The 23,101-nt window shown below is 45.3% G+C and overlaps 1 protein-coding gene across 5 annotated transcripts; it reads left to right on the top strand.

Moving 5' to 3' along the window:
* Window positions 1-1,352: 1,352 nt before the first annotated feature.
* Window positions 1,353-19,091, top strand: LOC140206788 (uncharacterized). Of its 5 annotated transcripts, XR_011888386.1 has the most exons (5): window positions 1,353-1,463; window positions 1,551-1,905; window positions 11,367-16,365; window positions 16,659-16,735; window positions 18,934-19,091. XR_011888386.1 is itself a non-coding variant. In XM_072275004.1 (3 exons), exon 3 carries the CDS (start codon window positions 11,774-11,776, stop codon window positions 12,935-12,937), a length of 1,164 nt encoding a protein of 387 aa, XP_072131105.1. In that variant the 5' UTR covers window positions 1,353-1,463; window positions 1,551-1,662; window positions 11,367-11,773; the 3' UTR covers window positions 12,938-16,650. The 5 variants fall into 5 exon arrangements, 4 of the variants coding, with proteins under 4 accessions (XP_072131105.1, XP_072131104.1, XP_072131107.1 ...); XM_072275004.1 differs by lacking the exons at window positions 16,659-16,735; window positions 18,934-19,091 and having other exon boundaries at window positions 1,551-1,662; window positions 11,367-16,650; XM_072275003.1 differs by lacking the exons at window positions 16,659-16,735; window positions 18,934-19,091 and having other exon boundaries at window positions 11,367-16,650.
* The last annotated feature ends 4,010 nt before the right edge of the window (window positions 19,092-23,101 follow it).

Here is a 23,101-nt window from a genome sequence, read left to right as displayed (position 1 = left end):
TAAACAATATATGTTTGGTTTCTCAGACATTAAAATGTATATTGTTTGCTGATGATACAATTATGTTTTGTAGTGGGGAACATCTGAAACAACTTTTGGATAAAGTGGAAAAAATAATTAAAAATGATAAAGAAATGGTTTGACACTATCAAATTATCACTGAATCAAGGTAAAACTACATTCACAATATTTGGAAACCGTGCACCAAATTCATACAGTAAACTTAGAATAAATGCTGTTGAAATTGATAAGGTATCTGACACAAATTTTTTAGGAGTGGTAATAGATCATAAATCATGCTGAAAACCACATATAAATTATGTCAAAAACTGTCAAAGCCTATTGCAATACTGTACAAATCGCAAGATTTCTTGCATTGAAGCAACTTCCTCCTGCCATTGCTTATTCACATCATCAATTGCCTCCTGTTTGGTCATCTCAGAAACTGCAGCTGCTGCTTTTATATTCTCCATGTCAGCATTTGCCTCCATGAGCTGGACCTGCAGTCGAGTTACATCACCTTCCGCCGACTGTAATTCAACATTTTGTCGCTTCAGCTCTGTTTTCAGTTGATCACGTAATGCAAAAGGCACTTTTCTACATGGATGTACTGCGGGTGGCTCTGTGTTGTCAGTTTTAATCGTGTGCTCTGCTGGAAGACAACAAAGCACTTGAACAAGTCCTGATACTCTTTCATCAGGTCCTGTATTCTGACTCTGTGTCACTGTCCAGGCTCTTTTCACCAAATTACGTCTCTCACAGCCAGATAGACCCAGTATTGACTGTACATCCTTTGACACCACCACAAATGAAAGCGTGTGCACAATAATTTTGAGCAATACTTTTGCCACACATCAAAGGAACACTCACAATGCGCTGGAGGAACTCAGTAGGTCAGTCAACATCAGTTGAAAAGATTAGTTGACGTTTCGGGCCGAAACCCTTGGTCAGGACTGAAGGAAGAACTTTGGGGAGGGTTTGAAGAATGCTGGTAGTTGAAAAAAACAGTAATTTGAAAGACAAAGGGGTGGGGGAGGGGAGGCAGGGAGGTGATTGGCAGGAGAACAATGCGCAGTAGTAGAAGGAGGCGGTACTATGAGGGAGGTGATGTGAAATAGGGATAGAGTAAGGGAGAGGGAGGGAATTACCGGAATTTGGAGAATTCTATGTTCATACCAAGGGGCTGGAGACTACCTAGACGGTATATGAGGTGTTGCTCCTCCAACCTAAGTTTAGCCTCATCATGGCCACACATGTTCCTTTAACTGGAATGTCTGCGGGTGTTTCTGAGGCCCCGCCCTCTGGATGTCGCAATTACCACCGGGCATGCTCACTATCTCCGGGTGGGCGGTGTTTTCCTTTCCGCTCAGTGATGAAGCGGATCGTCTGAGGGATCGGCAAAGTGCCTCACCTCTTGGGTCGGGATCACTGTCTGCGGGCCGAAGATATCACTTTTCCCATCGGTGAGTATTGAGACCGATCCCGAGCGGGGACATCCGATGTTGGCCGTGAGCTCCGAACTGAGGACCAATTACTCATTTATTTTCCAGTTATCTGGGCTCGTCAGAAACGTGTAGACTTCACTTAATCTGCATTGAACGATCCAAACCAGGAGCCCAGGCTGTCTATTTCCGCAGAATTGAAACGGAATCCCGCCAACAGGTCACGTGAGGCTGTTTACCGCAGATTTGCCCCGCCCTCCGCTTTGTGACGCAATATCACGTGGTGTGTGATCTTGTGGTGTGCTTACGGACCTGGATACATGGGGATGCTTCCTCCCTGTTGTATTGAGGAATTTGATGTTGGCCACTGAGTCTCGTTAACTTCCCCTACTCGTCTCGCTTCCTGAGGCTCCTCACATTTGTCCTTGAGCTTTATGGCTGTTGTGTCTTCTCCCCGACTGGGGTAGGTGAGAAAGGAGAATGTCCGAGGTTGTGGGGATCTTTGATCTCACTGCCTTCTTTACTGAGGGACTGGGAAGTCTCCGGGGGTGGGGGGGTGGGAGAATAGTTTCTGTGATATGCATGTGGCCAAGTGGTTGAGCTGTTGAACTGGCAATCTGAAATTCCTGAGTTCAAGCCTCAGATCAGGCAGCGTATCGTGTCCTTGAGCAAGGCACTTAACCACACATTGCTCCTGCACGTTTATAACCCAGCAACAGCTGTTAGTTCAGCATTGACAGGACAAGTTCTGTATCCAAAGGTCTCTGCAATTCCTTGCAGTTACAGGCAGAGTAGTTACCATACAAAAGCGTGAAGTGTCTGGATGGGAAACTTTCTATGGTGTGTTGATAAAAATTTGGTGAGGGTCAAAGTATATATGGCAAAGTTCCTGTTGTTTGTTCTAACTTTGTCATTTTATACAGTAGTATGTACTATTAATTCAGTATCTGTGTATTGCTGGAGGACCATCAGTGATTGTCCTTGCTCCCTTCTCTCACCTGGTTCCATCTGCTCATCCCTGCCCATCTTGTTCAACCTCTGTCCAGTCTCCTAACCACACTCCCCCCCCCCCCACTTCAGTGATGTACATCAACCATCTGGGTCAAGCTCAGTCCACCCTGTATTCCACCTCCTCAATGTTATATATCAGCAATCTTTCTTCTGACCCTTGTTTTCATTGTGAAGTGTTCTTTTGCACCTTTGACCTTGCTGAGTTATTTCCAGAATCAGTTTTTGTTAGCTGGAATGCCAGAGGGTCATCAGGTACCAGTTCTGTTGTGCATTGATGTGGGAGAGCTGGTTTTTGAACTGTGACTGGCTGACACACTGCAGCATTTTACTGGCAGCAAAGAGTACTGGGAGAGCTGGTGCTTAGGTTATAATCCTATGATCTGCAGTCCAGGCATATGGAACTGTTGGTGTTTAGGCTTTGACTTTGGTTAGTGCTTCTACAGATGGGGCTGGATGGTCGTCCTTCTGCAGTGAAGCAGAAATTTCGAGCAGCTGGACATTTGTTTTGGAGAAATCCCGGATTGCACTACCCAGTGTGAGATGTGGGGACAATGTGTGAGACTCTCAGGGTTGGTGAGTGGCAGATTCAGCTGTGTGACTCTGTGAGGTTGGGTCCTGGGATATCACAGTTTTTGATCCAGGTCAAATGGACCCGGGGATCGAGCTGCTTGGGCTTATGAGGTGTTGAGCAAGTATTTCTGTCTGGGATCAGATATTTGTTTCTGGAGTTCCTTTGGAAGCACTGACTGCTAATCTGAAGAGAGAATGAATTCCCATCGGAAGGTGCAGAATCTTTATGGGTTGAGCTAAGAAAGGAACCCTTCAGAGGCAGTGATCATAACATGATTGAGTTCACTGCGAAATTTGAAAAAGAAAAGCCGAAATTTGATGTGTCGTTATTTCAGTGGAGTAAAGGAAATTACAGTAGCATGAGAGAGGAACTGGCCAAAGTTGACTGGAAAGGGACACTGGCGGGAAAGACAGCAGAGCAGCAGTGGCTGGAATTTATGCAAGAAGTGAGGAAGGTACAAGACAGGTATGTTCCAAAAAGGAAGAAATTTTCGAGTGGAAAAAGGATGCAATCGTGGTTGACAAGAGAAGTCAAAGCCAAAGTTAAAGCAAAGGAGAGGGCATGCAAGGAAGCAAAAATTAGTGGGAAGACAAAGGATTGGTAAGTTTTTAAAACCTTACAAAAGGAAACCAAGAAAGTCATTAAGAGGGAAAAGATTAACTATGAAAGGAAGCTAGCAAAGAATATCAAAGAGGATACTAAAAGCTTTTTCAAGTACATAAAGAGTAAAAGACAGGTGAGAGTAGATATAGGACCGATGGAAAATGATGCTGGAGAAATTGTAATGGGAGATAAGGAGATGGCAGAGGAACTGAACGAGTATTTTGCATCAGTCTTCACTGAGGAAGACATCAGCAGTATACCGGACACTCAAGGGTGGCAGGGAAGAGAAGTGTGCGCAGTCACAATTACGACAGAGAAAGTACTCAGAAAGTTGAATAGTCTAAAGGTAGATAAATCTCCCGGACCAGACGGAATGCACCCGTATGTTCTGAAGGAAGTAGCTATGGAGATTCCGGAGGCATTAGCAATGATCTTTCAAAAGTCGATAGAATCTGGCATAGTTCTGGAAGACTGGAAGATTGCAAATGTCACTCTGCTATTTAAGAAGGGGGCAAGAAAGCAAAAAGGAAATTATAGACCTGTTAGTTTGACATCGGTGGTTGGGAAGTGGTTGGAGTCGACTGTCAAGGATGAGGTTACAGAGTACCTGGAGGCATATGACAAGATAGGCAGAACTCAGTATGGGTTCCTTAAAGGAAAATCCTGCCTGACAAACCTATTACAATTTTTTGAGGAAATTACCAGTAGGCCAGACAAGGGAGATGCAGTGGATGTTGTATATTTGGATTTTCAGAAGGCCTTTGACAAGGTGCCACACATGAGGCTACTTAACAAGATAAGAGCCTATGGAATTACGGGAAAGTTACATACGTGGATAGAGCGTTGTCTGATTGGCAGGAAACCGAGAGTGGGGATAAAGGGATCCTATTCTGGTTGGTTGCCAGTTACCAGTAGTGTTCCACAGGGGTCCGTGTTGGGGCCGCTTCTTTTTACATTGTACAACAACGATTTGGATTATGGAATTGATGGCTTTGTGGCTAAGTTTGCTGATGATACGAAGATAGGTGGAGGAGCTGGTAGTGCTGAGGAAACGGAGAGTCTGCAGAGAGACTTGGATAGATTGGAAGAATGGGCAGAGAAGTGGCAAATGAAGTACAATGTTGGAAAGTGTATGGTTATGCACTTTGGTAGAAAAAATAAACGGGCAGATGATTATTTAAACGGGGATAGAATTCAAAGTTCTGAGATACAACGGGACTTGGGAGTCTTCGTACAGGCTACCCTTAAGGTTAACCTCCAGGTTGAGTCAGTTGTGAAGAAGGCGAATGCAATGTTGGCATTCATTTCTAGAGGAATAGAGTATAGGAGCAGAGATGTGATGTTGAGGCTCGATAAGGCGCTGGTGAGACCTCACTTGGAGTTCTGTGGGCAGTTTTGGTCTCCTTATTTAAGAAAAGATGTGCTGACGTTGGAGAGGGTACAGAGAAGATTCACCAGAATGATTCCGGGAATGAGAGGGTTAACATATGAGGAGCATTTGTCCGCTCTTGGACTGTATTCCTTGGAGTTTAGAAGAATGAGGGGAGACCTCATAGAAACATTTCGAATGTTGAAAGGCATGGACAGAGTGGATGTGGCAAAGTTGTTTCCCAATATCCTGGCAGGGAGATTAGTGAGGGCTACTGAGGTGACTTTAAACCAGAATGGTTGGGGGGTGGGAATCAAATTAAAGAGGCTAGGCAAGAGGAGGTTAGTTCACAACAGGGGTATGGGAACCAGTGCAGAGAGACAGAGGGGCGTAAAATGAGGGTAGAAGCAAAAAGTAGTAAGGTGAAAAGTAAATCTGGCAGGCCGACAAATCCAGCGCAAGCATCAAAAAGGGCCACTTTTCAACATAATTGTATAAGGGCTAAGAGAGTTGTAAAAGTGTGCCTGAAGGTTTTGTGTTTTAATGCAAGGAGCATTCGTAACAAGGTGGATGAATTAAAAGTGCAGATTGTTATTAATGAATATGATATAGTTGGGATCACAGAGACATGGCTCCAGGGTGACCAAGGATGGGAGCTCAACATTCAGGGATATTCAATATTCAGGAGGGATAGACATGAAAGAAAAGGAGGTGGGGTGGCGTTGCTGGTTAGAGAGAAGATTAACACAATAGAAAGGAAGGACATAAGCTGGGAGGATGTGGAATCGATATGGGTAGAGCTGCATAACACTAAGGGGCAGAAAATGCTGGTGGGAGTTGTGTACAGGCCACCTAACAGTAGTAGTGAGGTTGGGGATGGTATTAAACAGGAAATTAGAAATGTGTGCAATAAAGGAACAGCAGTTATAATGGGTGACTTCAATCTACATGTAGATTGGGTGAACCAAATTGGTAAAGGTGCTGAGGAAGAGGATTTCTTGGAATGTATGCGGGATGGTTTTTTGAACCAACATGTCGAGGAACCAACTAGACAGCAGGCTATTCTAGACTGGGTTTTGAGCAATGAGGAACAGTTAATTAGCAATCTTGTCGTGAGAGGCCCCTTGGGTAAGAGTGACCATAATATGGTGGAATTCTTCATTAGGATGGAGAGTGACATAGTTAATTCATAAACAAAGGTTCTGAACTTAAAGAGGGGTAACTTTGAAGGTATGAGACGTGAAGTAGCTAAGATAGACTGGCAAATGACACTTAAAGGGTTGACGGTGGATATGCAATGGCAAGCATTTAAAGATCGCATGGATGAACTACAACAATTGTTCATCCCAGTTTGGCAAAAGAATAAATCAAGGAAGGTAGTGCACCCGTGGCTGACAAGGGAAATTAGGGATAGTATCAATTCCAAAGAAGAAGCATACAAATTAGCCAGAAAAAGTGGCTCACCTGAGGACTGGGAGAAATTCAGATTTCAGCAGAGGAGGACAAAGGGCTTAATTAGGAAGGGGAAAAAGATTATGAGAGAAAACTGGCAGGGAACATAAAAACTGACTGTAAAAGCTTTTATAGATATGTGAAAAGAAAAAAGATTGGCTAAGACAAATGTAGGTCCCCTACAGACAGAAACAGGTGAATTGATTATGGGGAGCAAGGACATGGCAGACCAATTGAGTAATTACTTTGGTTCTGTCTTCACTAAGGAGGACATAAATAATCTTCCGGAAATAGTAGGGGACAGAGGGTCCAGTGAGATGGAGGAACTGAGGGAAATACATGTTAGTAGGGAAGTGATGTTAGGTAAATTGAAGGGATTAAAGGCAGATAAATCCCCAGGGCCAGATGGTCTACATCCCAGAGCGCTTAAGGAAGTAGCCTAAGAAATAGTGGATACATTAGTGATAATTTTTCAAAACTCTTTAGATTCTGGACTAGTTCCTGAGGATTGGAGGGTGGCTAATGTAACCCCACTTTTTGAAAAAAGGAGGGAGAGAGAAACCAGGGAATTATAGACCATTTAGCCTAACATCGGTGGTGGGGAAACTGCTAGAGTCAGTTATCAAAGATGTGATAACAGCACATTTGGAAAGCGGTGAAATCATCGGACAAAGTCAGCATGGATTTGTGAAAGGAAAATCATGTCTGACGAATCTCATAGAATTTTTTGAGGATGTAACTAGTAGAGTGGATAGGGGAGAATCAGTAGATGTGGTATATTTGGATTTTCAAAAGACTTTTGACAAGGTCCCACGCAGGAGATTAGTGTGCAAACTTAAAGCACACGGTATTGGAGGTAAGGTATTGATGTGGATAGAGAATTGGTTGGCAGACAGGAAGCAAAGAGTGGGAATAAACGGGACTTTTTCAGAATGGCAGGCAGTGACTAGTGGGGTACCGCAAGGCTCAGTGCCGGGACCCCAGTTGTTTACAATGTATATCAATGACTTGGATAAGGGAATTAAATGCAGCATCTCCAAGTTTGCGGATGACATGAAGCTGGGTGGCAGTGTTAGCTGTGAGGAGGATGCTAAGAGGATGCAGGGCGACTTTGATAGGTTAGGTGAGTGGGCAAATTCATGGCAGATGCAATTTAATGTGGATAAATGTGAAGTTATCCACTTTGGTGGCAAAAACAGGAAAACAGATTATTATCTGAATGGTGGCCGATTAGGAAAAGGGGAGGTGCAACGAGACCTGGGTGTCATTATACACCAGTCATTGAAAGTGGGCATGCAGGTACAGCAGGTGGTGAAAAAGGCGAATGGTATGCTGGCATTCATAGCAAGAGAATTCGAGTACAGGAGCAGGGAGGTACTACTGCAGTTGTACAAGGCCTTGGTGAGACCATACCTGGAGTATTGTGTGCAGTTTTGGTCCCCTAATCTGAGGAAAGAGATCCTTGCCATAGAGGGAGTACAAAGAAGGTTCACCAGATTGATTCCTGGGCTGGCAGGACTTTCATATGAAGAAAGACTGGATGAACTGGGCTTGTACTCGTTGGAATTTAGAAGATTGAGGGGGGATCTGATTGAAACGTATAAGATCCTAAAGGGATTGGACAGGCTAGATGCAGGAAGATTGTTCCTGATGTTGTTTAAGTCCAGAATGAGGGGTCACAGTTTGAGGATAAAGGGGATGCCTTTTAGGACCGAGATTAGGAAAAACTTCTTCACACAGAGAGTGGTGAATCTGTGGAATTCTCTGCCACAGGAAACAGTTGAGGCCAGTTCATTGGCTATATTTAAGAGGGAGTTAGATATGGCCCTTGTGGCTAAAGGGATCAATGGGTATGGAGGGAAGGCAGGTACAGGGTTCTGAGTTGGATGATCAGCCATGATCATACTGAATAGCGGTGCAGGCTCAAAGGGCCGAATGGCCTACTCCTGCACCTATTTTCTATGTTTCTATGATCGGGGAGTCTAGTACGTGAGGGCATGACTTAAGGATTGAAGGGCACCCATTCAGAACAGAAATGCAAAGACATTTTTTTGGTCAGAGCGTGGTGAATCTATGGAATTTGTTGCCACGGGCAGCAGTGCAGTCCAAGTCATTGGGTGTATTTAAGGCAGAGATTGATAGGTATCTGTGTAGCCAGGGCATCAAAGGTTATGGTGAGAAGGCGGGGGAGTGGGACTAAATGGGAGAATGGATCAGCTCATGATAAAATGGCGGAGCAGACTCGATGGGCCAAATGGCCGACTTCTGCTTCTTTGTCTTATGGTCTTATGGTCTTATATTGAGGCCCCTGATATTTTGTTTCTCTGAATGCCTCAGCCTGTTGGGTGCAACCAAGAATCATAGCGACTACAATAACATAATTCCACGCCCTGAGCTCATCTGACATTTCTTTTTAGTTATCTTCTGTTGGTTTCTGAAAGCTTCCCAAGTTTTTTTCTTATATTATTTGCCCTCTCTTTTGCTTCTACATTGGCTTTGGCTTCTCATTTCAGCCACGGTTGTGCTCTCCTGTCTTTACAATGCTTCCAGTTCTTTGGGATGTGTCTATCACTCAGCTCCCGAATTGCTCCCAGAAACTCCAGCCTTTGCTGCTCCATTGTCATTCCTACCAGTTTCCCCGACAATCAAATTTGCCCAGCTTCTCTGTCATAGAGACATGGAGAAGGTCAGTGCAGAAAAATGCCCACACTGGAAGATCAGAATGATAATCCATACGAGGAGACAAAATAGATGGGGGAGATTTTAAATATTTGTTTGCATCCGTATTTACACAGGAGATGGACACAGAGTCTATAGAAATGAGGGAAAGCAACATCAACTTCATGGACCCTGTACAGATTACAGAGGTGGGGGTGTTTGCTGTCGTAAGAAAAAATTACCATGGATAAATCCCCAGGGCCTGACAAGTTGTTCCCTGGGACCTTGAGGTAGACACGTGCAGAAATTGTCAGGACCTAAACACAGATATTTAAATCATCTGCGGTGACAAGTGAGGTACTGGAGGATTGGAGGACAGCCAATGTTGTTCTGTTGTTCAAGAAAGGCTCTAAAAAATAAAGTAAGATATTGTATGTTGGTGAGCTTGACATCGGTAGAGGGAAAGTTATTGGAACATACATGCAGGAAGCAGATATACAATTATTTAGATAGATGTGGACTGATTAAGGATAGGCAGCATGGGTTTGTACACAGTAGGTCATGTCCAACCAAACTTATAGAGTCTCTCGAAGATGTTATCAGGAAAGCAAGGCAGTGGATGTTGTCTACATGGACTTTAGCAAGGCACTTGACAAAGTCTCATATGGGAGGTTGGTCAAGAAGATTCAGTCACTCAGCATTCAAGATGAGATAGTAAACTGGATGAGACACTGTCTTTGGGAGAAGCCAGAGTGTGGTAGCAGATGGTTGCCTCTCTGACTGGAGGTCTGTGACTAGTGTTATGCCACAGGGATCAGTGCTGGATCTGTTGTTGCTTGTCATCTATATCAGTAATCTGGATGGTAACATGGTTAACTGGATCAGCAAATTTGTGGATGACACCAATATTTGTGGTGTAGTGGACAGTGAGAAATACTATCATGGTTTGCAGTGTGATCTGGACCTGCTGAAAAAATGGCTTGCAAAACGGAAAAAGGAATTTAATGCGGACAAGTGTGAAGTGTTGCATGTTGATAGGAACAAGGTCTTACACACTGCTCTGAGTAGGGCTCTGAGAAGTGTTGTAGAAGAAAGGAATCTGGGAATACAGGTCCATAATTCACTGAAAGTGGTGTCACAGTTTGATCAGGATGGAAAGAAAGATTTTGGCACATCGGCCTTCACAAATCAAAGTACTGAGTACAGGAGATGGATGTCATATTGACATTGTACAAGACATTGGTGAGGCCTGATTTGGAGTATTGTGTGCAGTTTTGGTCACCAACCTACAGGAAAATGTAAAATAAGTTGAAAGAGTTCAGAGAAAATTCACGAGGATGTTGTCACATCTGGAGGAATTGGGTTATAAGGAAAGAATGAACAGATCAGGACTATATTCCCTGGAATATAAAAGATTGACAGGAAATTTGATGGAGGTGTTCCAACATTATGAGGGTTATAGATGGAGTAAATGCAAGCAGGCTTTTTCCACTGAGATTGGATGAGAATACAATCAGAGGCCATGGATTAAGTGTGAAAGGTGAAACTTTAAGGGGAACATGATGGGAAACTTCTTCACACAGACGAACATCCACATGTGGAATGAACAGCGGAAGTGGTGCATGCGAGCTTAATTTCAACATTTAAGAGGTTTGTGTAGGTACCTGGATGGTAGGGATATGGGAGTAGAAAGTTTAAATAGTTCAGCACAAACCAGATTGGCCGAAGGGTCTCTTTCTGTGTTGTACTTCTCTATGACTGTGACAAGAACCTGAAATAACACTAATATTCACTCTAATTCCTTTTAACAGCTGTGCAGACCAACCATACATCTGAGCAGGAGATATTTACATGGTGTTAAAACTGTGGCACTTTAAATTAGCAGTACATAAAAGAAAATTCCAGCTGCACGTCAACAAAGGCTATTTGTGTGAGAGTGTTTCATTTACTGTGGGGCCAGGCACCCATGCAGCTCAGCAGGAACAGGGAATAATACCAATGGAGAGAGTCAAACTGAGCCAGGTGACAGATTGGAGATGGCAGAAATGCCCCATTCTTATAGAGACAGGAAGAGCATCAGAGAGTTTGATGGTCATTCCAGATACCAGCACTGTGCCCAGTTAGAAAATAATTTCTCTCTCCAACTTGGGTTGAAATTCTCTGTAACAGTTTGATGTCGAATTACACCTTGACAACTCAAGTGATCTCACCAGAAATGTTGTCCTTCACACATTGATGGATTTTGTAAATCTTTTTACAGGTTAAAAATGACAAGGAATTTGTCTACGGGAATCTTGAACACAACACGCCAGTTTTGCTGTCTCTGTCCAGATATTTAAGAAGTGGAGCAAAGGATTCAGTCGAACATCCTTCCTGCTCAGACTGTGGGGAGGGATTCACTCGATCATCTGACCAACTGGCACGTCCATCATTTTACACAGGGGAAAACCCATTCATCTCCTTAGACGGCAGGAATGGATTCACTCGGTCATCTCAACTGAAGGAACATCAGCAGGTTCACACTGGGCAAGGCCATTCACCTGTTCTGTGTGTGAGAAAGGATTCAGTCAGTCTTCCCACCTGTGGACGCACCAGTCAATTCACACTAGGCGGAGGCTGGTCATCTGCTGAATTTCTGGGGAAGGATTCACTCGGTCATCTGACCTAATGGCTCACCAGCGAGTTCACACCGGGGAGCAGCCGTTCACCTGCCCAGACTGCGGGAAGGGATTCACTTACTCATCTAAACTGAAGGTACATCAGCGAGTTCACACTGGAGAGAGGCCATTCACCTGCAAAGACTGTGGGAAAGGATTCACTTGCTCATCTAAACTGAAGGTACATCAGCGAGTTCACACTGGAGAGAGGCCGTTCACCTGCAAAGACTGTGGGAAAGGATTCACTTGCTCATCTAAACTGAAGGTACATCAGCGAGTTCACACCGGGGAGTGGCCGTTCACCTGCTCAGACTGTGGGAAGGGATTCATTTCATCATCTAAGCTGAAGATACATCAGCGAGTTCACACTGGGGAGAAGCCTTTCAACTGCTCAGACTGTGGGAAGGGATTCACGCGGTCATCTAAACTAAAGGTACATCAGAGACTCCACACTGGGGAGAGGCCATTCACCTGCTCAGACTGTGGGAAAGGATTCACTTCGTCATCTCAACTGAAGGTACATCAGCATGTTCACACTGGGGAGCGGCCGTTCACCTGCTCAGACTGTGGGAAGGGATTCACTTTGTCACCTCACCTACTAAGACACCAGTTAGTTCATACCGGGGCGTGGCCATTCACCTGCTCAGTCTGTGGGAAGGGATTCACTGATTCAGCCTTCCTACAGAGACACCAGTCAGTTCACACTGGGAAGTGGCAGTTCTCCTGCTCAGTCTGTGGCAAGGGATTCAATCGGTCATCTCACCTCGTGACACACCAGTCAGCCCACACAGGGGAATGGCCATTCACCTGCTCAGACTGTGGGAAGGGATTCATTTCGTCATCTCAACTGAAGATACATCAGCGATTTCACACTGGGGAGAGGCCATTCACCTGCTCAGACTGTGGGAAGGGATTTACTATGTCATCTCATCTGAAGGTCCATCAGAGAGTTCACACTGGGGAGCGGCCATTCACCTGCTCAGACTGTGGGAAGGGATTTGCTTCATCATTTCAACTGGTGGCTCATCAGAGAGTTCACACAGGGGAGAGGCCTTTCACCTGCTCAGTCTGTGGGAAGGGATTCACTCGGTCATGTCAACTACAGAGACACCAGCGAGTTCACAGTGGAGAGAGGCCGTTCACCTGCTCTGACCGTGGGAAGCGATTCGCTTAGTCATCTAACCTTATATAACCCCCGCTTCGGCTAGCTGCTTAATATAGGGGGTGATAGCCCCTCAGCCTGGCCAAACTTAAGAAATCTCATTTGGGTGGATGCTTCGTGATGTGTCCCCTGTTACAAATCAGTACCCCAAAATAACAAACAGTACACAATATGTGATTAAGTGATTGAGCTTTATAATTCTTACTTTGACTATGTGGTTAGTGAAGTAAACAAAAAAAGATAAAAGGGCCCACTCTCTCCATTCGTGTCTTCTCATCTCTCTCCGACAAAAGACCATGAAAATCTCTCTTCCAGACTCACAAGGAAGAACATTTCTGTCAGTGGATAGCCCTGCACTCCAAAACCCTGTTATCTCTAGTCGTAACCTAAACATTGCTGCGACAGAGAAACCATTACCTCAGCAGTGAAACATTGCAGAGAGGCCATTACATGAGCAGTGAAACCTTACAGTATGTTACACTTGTGACACGCTACCGGGTTCACACTGGGGAGAAAGTTTCAATAAGCTGCATGCTGGATGTTTGGCCATCACGGTTGCTGAATGCAATTTCGAGAGTGACTGTCAGTGCTGAACTCTGCAATTATTGCTGCTGCTCACCACACCCGGTTCTGCACCCTGGTCACCGGGCATGGAAGGAGTTTCTTCTGCTGCATATTCACCTTTAATGGGACTGGAGTTTAATATTCTGGATCTGAGACAAGTAAATCAGTTCTATTTTAAACTCTGTCTATGGTACTTAGTGAATTCATAACATGACTAGTGTACAGTAGAGAGTCAACTCAGACCGGCAGGACTCTGCCAGTGATTCAGTTCCACAACAGTCCTTTTAAATCCTCCCCTGTTATTCACCTCTGGCTCTCCCTATGGGATAGGTTCCAGTCACCACTCTGTGGGTGAAGAGGTTTCCCTTGAACTTTCTGTAGACTGAATAAGTCGAGGAGAAGGGAATCAGCAGCGGGGCATGGCAACGAATGTCAGACTAGCAACATTTGGAAGCTGATTGATGGAGAAAATCTTTCGGTTGTCTGACTGATGACACAAACAATACCTGTGGTGAGGTGCTCCACTGGTCGAGGAACATGTGTGTTGGGAATGGTTTTATTTATTGAGGAATTTGTTCCTGCTTGTTTATCCTGTAATATTATATCCAGATGGTTATTATGGATTATCCTATCTGTAATAATGTATTGATTATCAAATAATTTGTAAGATTTTGACTATAAAACTGGATCAGGCTTGAATTTATGGTGCCTTTATGAAGTGATGGAGGGCATTCATGAGTTTGAATTTTAAAGCAAGATTTTGGTGAGTGATATTTGCCACTTGATTGTACCTCTGTAAGTTATCACATTGAGTTAAACTGCTGCAGGATTCTGAAATGTGTTGGATTGTTTCTGGTTTTTCTTGGCATTTTCTGCACTTACTGCCTTGTTTGTTTGTACTTCATTTACTTTTGATTTTTTTTTTCCTTTTGTTAACCATCCTGTCCTGTACAGGTGTACCCCACTTTTCAAACGTTCGCTTTATGAAACCTCACTGTTACAAAAGACCTACATTAGTTCCCTGTTTTCTCTAACAGAAGGTGTTTTCACTGTTACAGAAAAATCAGTGCACGAAAAAATCAGTGAGCCAAAAAAGGCAGCGCGCGCCCCGAGCAGCCGCTCTCCCTCCGGATTCGGAATGGCATTCTCGCTGGGATTGCTTAAACACATTGCATTAAGCAGCCGTTAGCGAGATGAGTTCTAAGGTATTGGAAAAGCCTGAAAGAGATCGTAAGGGTGTTACACAGCGTAAAATTAGACATAATTAAGCGTTTTGATCATCGTGAACGAAGTAAGGACAACATGAGTTTGGTTTGTGGAAGCTGACGAAGATGATGTTGAAGAGGTTTTGGCATCCCATGACCAAGAACTGATAGATGAAGAGCTGATGCAATTGGAAGAGGAAAGGATCACAATCAAAACCGAATTCATCAGTGAAATAAACGTGAAGCAACTGCGTGAGATTTTCGCTGCAATGATAAAGTACGACTTTAATTTTGAAAGGGTACGTCGGTTTAGGGGATATTTGCAGGATGATTTGAGTGCTTACAAAGAACTGTATGATCTAAAAAGGTGCGAGGCTCAGCAGTCAAGCAAGCCTTCCACATCAGCCACAGCAGACAACGAACCTCGACCTTCGACATCGAGGTGGGCAGACATAGGAGAAGATGAGCTGCCTGCCTGATGGAAACAGACGACACCCCAGTGTCCCACCACCCCAACCCCCAGATCACAGACAGATAGTGATTCGCGGAGAATGCAGCGGTAGCCGGGGGGGGGCACACAGCACATCTTTAAGAAAAAAGCGGAAATAAACATGCTAATTAATTAGGTGCTGCCCGACACATAATTGACGGCCCAGATCACGGAGGGTCATACTCATTCCACTGGTTAATGTTTTCTTTCATAGTGATGATTCATTTTTCTGAGTATCTCATTTAAGTTTTCTGGCCTGTCTTTCTTATCACGACTGCTGATCAGATACTTACATGCTTCTTGAAAGAACAAGCTGGTAGTGGAGTTGTGTGGCTCTGTTGGTAAAATATTAAATAAAATCATTAGAAAGAGGTGGCATAGGGTTGGAAGGTGTACAATCCATGGGTAGAATTAAGGAACAGCAAATGTAAAAAAAAATCCCTGATGGGAATTGTATAGAGACCTCCAAACAGTAGTGAGTATGTAGTCCACAAATTACAATGGGAGATAGAAAATGTGTGCCAAAAGGGCAATGTTACAATACTCATGGGGGATTGTCATGCAGGTGATTAGGAAAATTAGGATGGTGTTGGTCTCAGAGGAGGAATTCCTAGAATTCCTACAAGATGCGTTTTTAGAGCAGCTCGTGGTTGAACCCACTTGGGGATCAGCTATTCTGGACTGGGTGTTGTAATGATCCAGAATTCATTAGGTCACTTAAGTTCAAAGAACCCTTAAGGGCAAGTGATCTTAATATGATCAAATTCACCCTGACATTAGAGAAGGAGAATCTAAAGTCAGATGTGGAATAAAGAGAATTAGAGAGGGATGAGAGAAAAATTGGTCAAAATTGATTTGAAAAGAACATGGGCAGGATGAAAACATAGCAGCAATGGCAGGAATTTCTGGAAGCAGTTTGGAAGTCACAGGATATATGCAGTGGCATGCAAATGTTTGGGCGCCCCTGGTTAAATTTCCGTTACTGTGAATAGTTAAGCGAGTAAAAGATGACCTGATTTCCAAAAGGCACAAAGTCAAACATGGCACATTTCTTTAATATTTTAAGCAGGATTACATTTTTATTTCCATCTTTTACAGTTTCAAAATAGCAAAAAAGGAAAAGGGCCCGAAGTAAAAGTTTGGGCACCCTGCATGGTCAGTACTTAGTAACACCCCCTTTGGTAAGTATCACAGCTTGTAAACGCTTTTTGTCGCCAGCTAAGAGACTTTCAATTCTCGTTTGGGTAAATTTCTGGGTTCAGTGTTTAGTAGCAAAGCACTAACTGTGGAAATTACAAATCAGAATATTATTGGAGTCACATAGTCCAGCAGCACTGAAGCAGGCCCTTCGGCCCTTCTAGTCAATGCTGACCTGCTTTTGTTTTTACTGCCTATTTGCAAATACCTGCACATTGCCTTCATTAAAGTACATATATGTCACCACATATAACCGTGAGATTCTTTTTTTCTACAGGAACACTTAGCAAATCTATAGAATAGCAACAGGATCAATGAAAGATCAAGTGGAGCATATAATTCAACACTTCACCTGTGAGTCCTGAATGGTGGTAAGGGAGGAAGTGTAAGGGAATGTGTAGCACTTGTTCTGCTTACACGGATAAGTGCCAGGAGGGAGATCAGTGGGGAGGGATGGGGGGATGAATGGACAAGGGAGTCGTGTAGGGAGCGATCCCTGCAGAATGCAGAGAGAGGAGGGGAGGGAAAGATGTGCTTAGTGGTGGGATCCCGTTGGAGGTGGCGGAAGTTACGGAGAATAATATGTTGGACCCGGAGGCTGGTGGGGTGGTAGATGAGGACCAGGGGAACCCTATTCCTAGTGGGGTGGCAGGAGGATGGAGTGAGAGCAGATGTACGTGAAATGGGGGAGATGCGTTTAAGAGCAGAGTTGATAGTGGAGGAAGGGAATTCAGGGCCCCAAACAGTCCTTCCAGGTGAGGCAACACTTCACCTGTGAGTCGACTGGGGTGATATACTGCGTCCGGTGCTCCCGATGTGTCCTTTTATATATTGGTGAGACCCGACGCAGACTGGGAGACCGCTTTGCTGAACATCTACGCTCTGTCCGCCAGAGAAAGCAGGATCTCCCAGTGGCCACACGTTTTAATTCCACATCCCATTCCCATTCTGACATGTCTATCCACGGCCTCCTCTACTGTAAAGATGAAGCCACACTCAGGTTGGAGGAACAACAATTTATATTCCGTCTGGGTAGCCTCTAACCTGATGGCATGAACATCGACTTCTCTAACTTCCGCTAATGCCCCACCTCCCCCTTGTACCCCATCTGTTACTTATTTATATACACACATTCTTTCTCTCACTCTCCTTTTTCTCCCTCTGTCCCTCTGAATATACCTCTTGCCCATCCTCAGGGTCCCCCCCCCCCGTCTTTCTTCCCGGACCTCCAGTCCCATGATCCTCTCGTATCCCCTTTTGCCTATCACCTGTCCAGCTCTTGGCTCCATCCCTCCCCCTCCTGTCTTCTCCTATAATTTTGGATCTCCCCCTCCCCCTCCAACTTTCAAATCCCTTACTCACTCTTCCTTCAGTTAGTCCTGACGAAGGGTCTCGGCCTGAAACGTTGACTGCACCTCTTCCTAGAGATGCTGCCTGGCCTGCTGCGTTCACCAGCAACTTTGATGTGTGTTGCTTGAATTTCCAGCATCTGCAGAATTCCTGTTGTTTGCATATAATTCAACAAACTGTGTAACTGCAAATATAATTAAATGTCAATAAATAACGAGAGCAATGGTTGTAACCTTGGGGAACCCTACTGGGCCGGGCCTTGAGTCCAATAAACAGCCTCCCACCATCACTCTCTGCTTCCTACCATCAAGACAACTGTGCATCCAGTTAGCCAGCTCTCCCTGGATCCCATGTGATCTAACTTTCCACAGCATCTTACCATGCTGAACCTTGTCAAAGACCTCACTGATGCCCATGTCGGCCACGATCCTGGGACAGAGGTGTCACTGATCAGAGGGCACAGATTTAAACAGAGGACGAAGAGGTTTACAGGGATCTGAGGAAGAGATTTTTCACTCAGAGGGTAGCTGAAATCTGGAACACACTGTCCGAGGTAGTGGTGAAGGCAGGTCCCTTCACAACATTACGAAGTGGATGAGCATTGAAACTGCCGAGATACAGTCGGCTATGAACCGAGTGCTGATAAATGGGACCAGTGTGGACAGTGAGTGGATGGTCAGAACAGGTATGGCCGGCCAAAGGCCTGTTTCCGTGCTGTGTGATCCACCACTCCGGACACGACAAATTAACGATGGTGGCACCGCAAGGCATTGATTTCAAAACTCCACACCCCTCTCCAACCTGAAATAAACCAGACTGAACCCCTTTGTCACCACTGTGAATATCTGTTTCTGTCAAGGTAACGTACAAATTGGTCACTTCTGCTAAACAACTGGCAATTGATGAAGTCCCTGTGTCGTCTTCCATTAATGTTGCTTCCTTACAGGAAAACTACCCCTCTCACTGTGTCAGAATCAATGATAAAATCTGGCCTTAAACACTGTGCTTTCATCCCTGCACTTGTAACTTGAACCATCTCACTGAGGGTCTGATGGAGACACAACTCCTGCCCTCTGCACATGTGATCACATCTCCCCTGCTTCTGACATTTCAAATACCCTCAGAATGGTTTTCTGATTCAGTCTGAAGGTTATGGTACATTCAGCTGTTCGTCAGACCTGACAAACCATGTCTTCCCACAGCTGGTTCCACCTGTTGGTGTGTCCTCTTTCCTCCACCTCCAGGAAAGCTGCATCTCCACACAAACTCCTCACTTGAGACGACTGTCTGTACCCGTGACACAGGAAATCACATCACTGTCACTCTCCTGATACCATCCGGGAAGCGGTACCGCAACATAAAAGCCAGGACCAACAGGCTCCGGGACAGCTTCTTCCACCAGGCCGTCAGACTGATGAACTCACGGGGACTTGAGTGTGCTCTATATTACATTGTCTGTTTTATTTATTATAAACTATTATAAATTACTATGATTCCACGTTGCACATTTAGATGGAGACATAACGTAAAGATTTTTACTCCTGATGGATGTAAGAAATAAAGTCAATTCAATTCAATTCCTGATTCCGGGTCTGAGCCGCTCGCCTCCGGGTATCTTCCGTCAACAAGCTTCTTCCTCAGTCACCATCTGTCAGATTATAAAAAACAATTAAAACGATCTATCAGACAGCTCCTGTACCCCTCCACCCCTGAACAGGTTCCCCTGTTAAAACTCTCTGCTCAGCCCCTTCCCTATTCCCTTTCCCTTTCAGACTCCCGATGTGCCAGCAGATCATAATTCACCGTGTGGACATTTCTACCCCACAGGAGGCTGTACAAACCCGTGTCCTTCTCTGATGCACAGCTCAGTCACCCCAATCCCTGTCTGCACTCGCAGCCCATGACGGTGACAGCTGTCCTAGACTCTGTAACTCACAATCTTGTAACACATAATCTTGTTCACAGCAAGTTTAGACAGTCATTGATATGAAGAGAGAATTGTTGTTTCCTGAAAGGACAGGCGAGCGAAGCTGTCTGATCCAATTCACCAGATGGTCCGGTGTTTACAAGTTAATGTGTCCCGGGACCCACTCATAACCCCGACTCACACAGACAGACAGACAGACAGACAGACTGTCCCTTCGCCCCAAACCCCCTGCAGAACCACAAGGAATTGACCCACGGCCCGGGCTCGGTCGCAAAGTGAAAACCGGGGCTGAGGAGAGCCCGGAGACAAACACCCCGCTGCCCACTCCACCACCAACACGGCACAGCCGGACACATCTCACAACACCGGATCCGGTCCCGATGAAACCCGAATTTAATTTTGTTGTTCCAGATCAGACCCAACAAAAGGTGTTTTAAAATTGAAGCCCTCCCCCTCACGTGACGTCACACAACAGCCCCTCCCACACGCCTGACGTCACCCATGGTCTCCCCGTATCTGCATCTGCTGTTACGATCGCGGTGCCTTACGTCACACACGCGCTGCTGTGCTCGAGCTTTTTCGGTTTAACGGCTGAGCTACTGAGCGCGAGGCACGCCCACCACCCGAACAGTCAACAGAGGAATTGAATTGATTACAGAGCTGCGCTATTCCCATTGGTGCGAAGCGTTGTCAATCACTGGTTACACCCAATAGTGGAGGCGGACCAGCCGAGAGGGCGTTACCCCGTCTCCAGCTGCAAATCCCAAAGTAAATGTCCGCTTTCTGATTTATTTCCATGTCCCTCCGAGGGAAGTTGGGGCGTTTGTGAAGCGTCTCCTGCGGCCGGAGTCTGATGTATCGCTGAGAGGTAGGAGGAGACCGCTCGGCCCGTCGGTTTGATGCCGGTTCCCCGGGGAGGGAGAGGATGAAGACGGTGAGAGAGGGGGCGGACAGGATGTTTGTCCCGGTGGGGACAGGAGGGGCTCATCTGTGGAAATGTCTGAGCCCACGGTGGTGGCGATTCACCACATTGGGGGCAAACACCGGCAGACTGTTGCCCTGCAAGCGGGGCCAATGGTCCGGGCAAAGTGACAATTATTTGTGTTTTGTTGAGATTGTACCGGGAATATGGTGTAAAATCCCGCTCCCCACACTAACACGGGTTATACAGACCAAAGAACAAACTGCCGGAGGAACTCAGTGGGTCGGGCAGCATCTGTGGAGGGAAATGGACCGTCAACATTTCGGGCCGAGACCCTCCCTCTGGACTGAGAGTGGACGGGAAATAGTCAGAGAAAAGAGGTGAGGGGTGGGGATGGGGCAAGAGCTGGGGAGTGAGAGGTGGGTCCAGGTGAGGGGGAGGTGGGAAGGTGGAAATAGTGACAGGGGTGGGAGGTGAGTGGTTGGGGCAACACGGGGCTGCAGAAGATGGAAGTTAATTCCATAGAGGATTAACAAAGAGGTTAGAGAGTATTTGTTATAGAGAGTGCAATGAAGATTCACCTGGAGTGGTGGGGTCATCATATGAAGAAAGATCAAATGCGCTAACACTTTCATTTCGAGAATCGAGGACTGAGAGGTGAACACATTGAAATGCATAACATCATTACCAGTTGAACCAGGGATCCCAGTCTCTGAAAAAGGGGGTGGACTGTCTGGGACTGAGATGAGGGGAAATGTCTCCACTCCAAGGGTGGTGAATGTCTGTAAATCCCCACCACAGAGGGTGGTGAAGACTCAGTGATCGTCCTGACATAAAACAGAGGCCAGCAGATGTGTGGAGACCGGAGGGATCGAGGAAATGAGGATCGGGCAGAAACACGTGACTGAGATGGGAGAGCAGCCGCCATCTTGTTGATGGTTAGAGGGGGTGAATGGCCACCATCTGCTGTTTCAGTGTTACTGTCCAGTGAGGCCGGAGGAATGTGAATGGAAATTAGTGTTTATGAACATAAGACTGATTTAAATGAAACCTACACATTTCCAGTTTGCATCTGAATTGTGTGTCGGACCGGGATGGGAATCGAGCCCGTGACTCTGTGACCTGGAGGTGGATGGAAAGGGACAGGGAAGATATGGAGTGAAAAACTAAATATGTATCTAGTGTAAATATGGAATAATATGGGAAATGCGGCGGATGGGTTGGGCAGCGTGTGAGGGGCGAGGACCAGAGTCACCGGTTCAGGTGGGAGACCCTCCACCTGTCACCTGATCCCGTTTCCTGTTCACATTTTCCCCGCAGATCTGCAGCATCTTCCGGTCACTGCTCTACGTGTCCGTGTAGCTTCATCTTCTGCCCATTCAAACAAGGCAGTGAGATCCGGATCTGTCACGTCCTCTCGTTGTGGGTGGACAATATGTTTTTGTCTGCAATATTTTCAGCATGTTTCATTCCACTGTTTTTACCTGCTGAAGTGCAGCCAATGTTTCTGGGTGTATGACCCATTTATGTGAGAATTTAGCCTTTTCTATTTATCTGAGCTTCTCAGAAATGTGTGCAGTTTAGTTAAGCTTCACTCCAGAATTTCCAAAGCAACAACTCAGTCAGTCAAATACTTCCACACAATTAAAATAGTTTATTTCATTTTCTTTTTAATGTTGTACTACTTACATAATTTAACTATTTAATATATATATATTCTTATTTTAAATCACAATTGTTAAAATCTATTGCTATAAATTCGGTTCTATTGCTGCCGCAGAGACAACGAATTTCATGACATTTGCCGGTGCTATTAAACCTGATTCTGATATTGATATGGCAGACCCACCACCGGTCACCTGATCCCAGTTACCGCAGATCATAATGCGAGATTGAAGCCTTTTCCATTTATTTGCATTCTTCAGAAATGACAACAGTTAAGTTTCCTTCTGTGGCTCCAAAGCAGCTCAGTCTGTCTAATATTTCCACATGATTAAAATAGGGAATTTGTTTATTATCATCACGTACAGTGAAAATCTTGCCTGACCTACGTTCCACACAGATTGATACATTACTACAGTACATTGAGCTGATATACGACAAAACAATAACTGTAACAAAGCATTATGGCTGTAGAGAAAGTGCAGTGCAGATAGACATATGGTGCAGGGTCACATCGAGTTACATTGTGAGGTCGAGTCCATTTTATCGGACTGGAGACCATTCATTTGGCTTATAACCGCAGACAGGAAGCCGTCCTTGAGCCTGGTGGTACGCGCTTTAAGGCTTTTGAATCTCTTCCCCGATGGGGGAGCGGGTTTGCAGCAAGAATGTCCGGGTTGTGAGGGTCTTTGAGTACAATGTCTGCTTTTCCGACACAGGGGAAGTGTAGGAAGAGTCCATGGAGGGGAGGCTTGTTTCTCTGATGTTCTCTGCTCTCCAAAGTTCTCTGCAGTTCCTTGCAGTCACGGGCAGAGCCGTAGCCATATGAAGGCGTGAAGTATCGACAAGAAGCTCAGAG

This window comes from Mobula birostris, chromosome 13, assembly GCF_030028105.1.
Source record: "Mobula birostris isolate sMobBir1 chromosome 13, sMobBir1.hap1, whole genome shotgun sequence".
Lineage (NCBI taxonomy): Eukaryota > Metazoa > Chordata > Chondrichthyes > Myliobatiformes > Myliobatidae > Mobula > Mobula birostris.
This window is presented reverse-complemented; position numbering and strand designations above follow the sequence as displayed.

Excerpts from the sequence above, each read along its gene's own strand:
- LOC140206788 (XM_072275006.1), top strand. The coding sequence starts at position 11,774 with ATGGCTCACCAGCGAGTTCACACCGGGGAGCAGCCGTTCACCTGCCCA.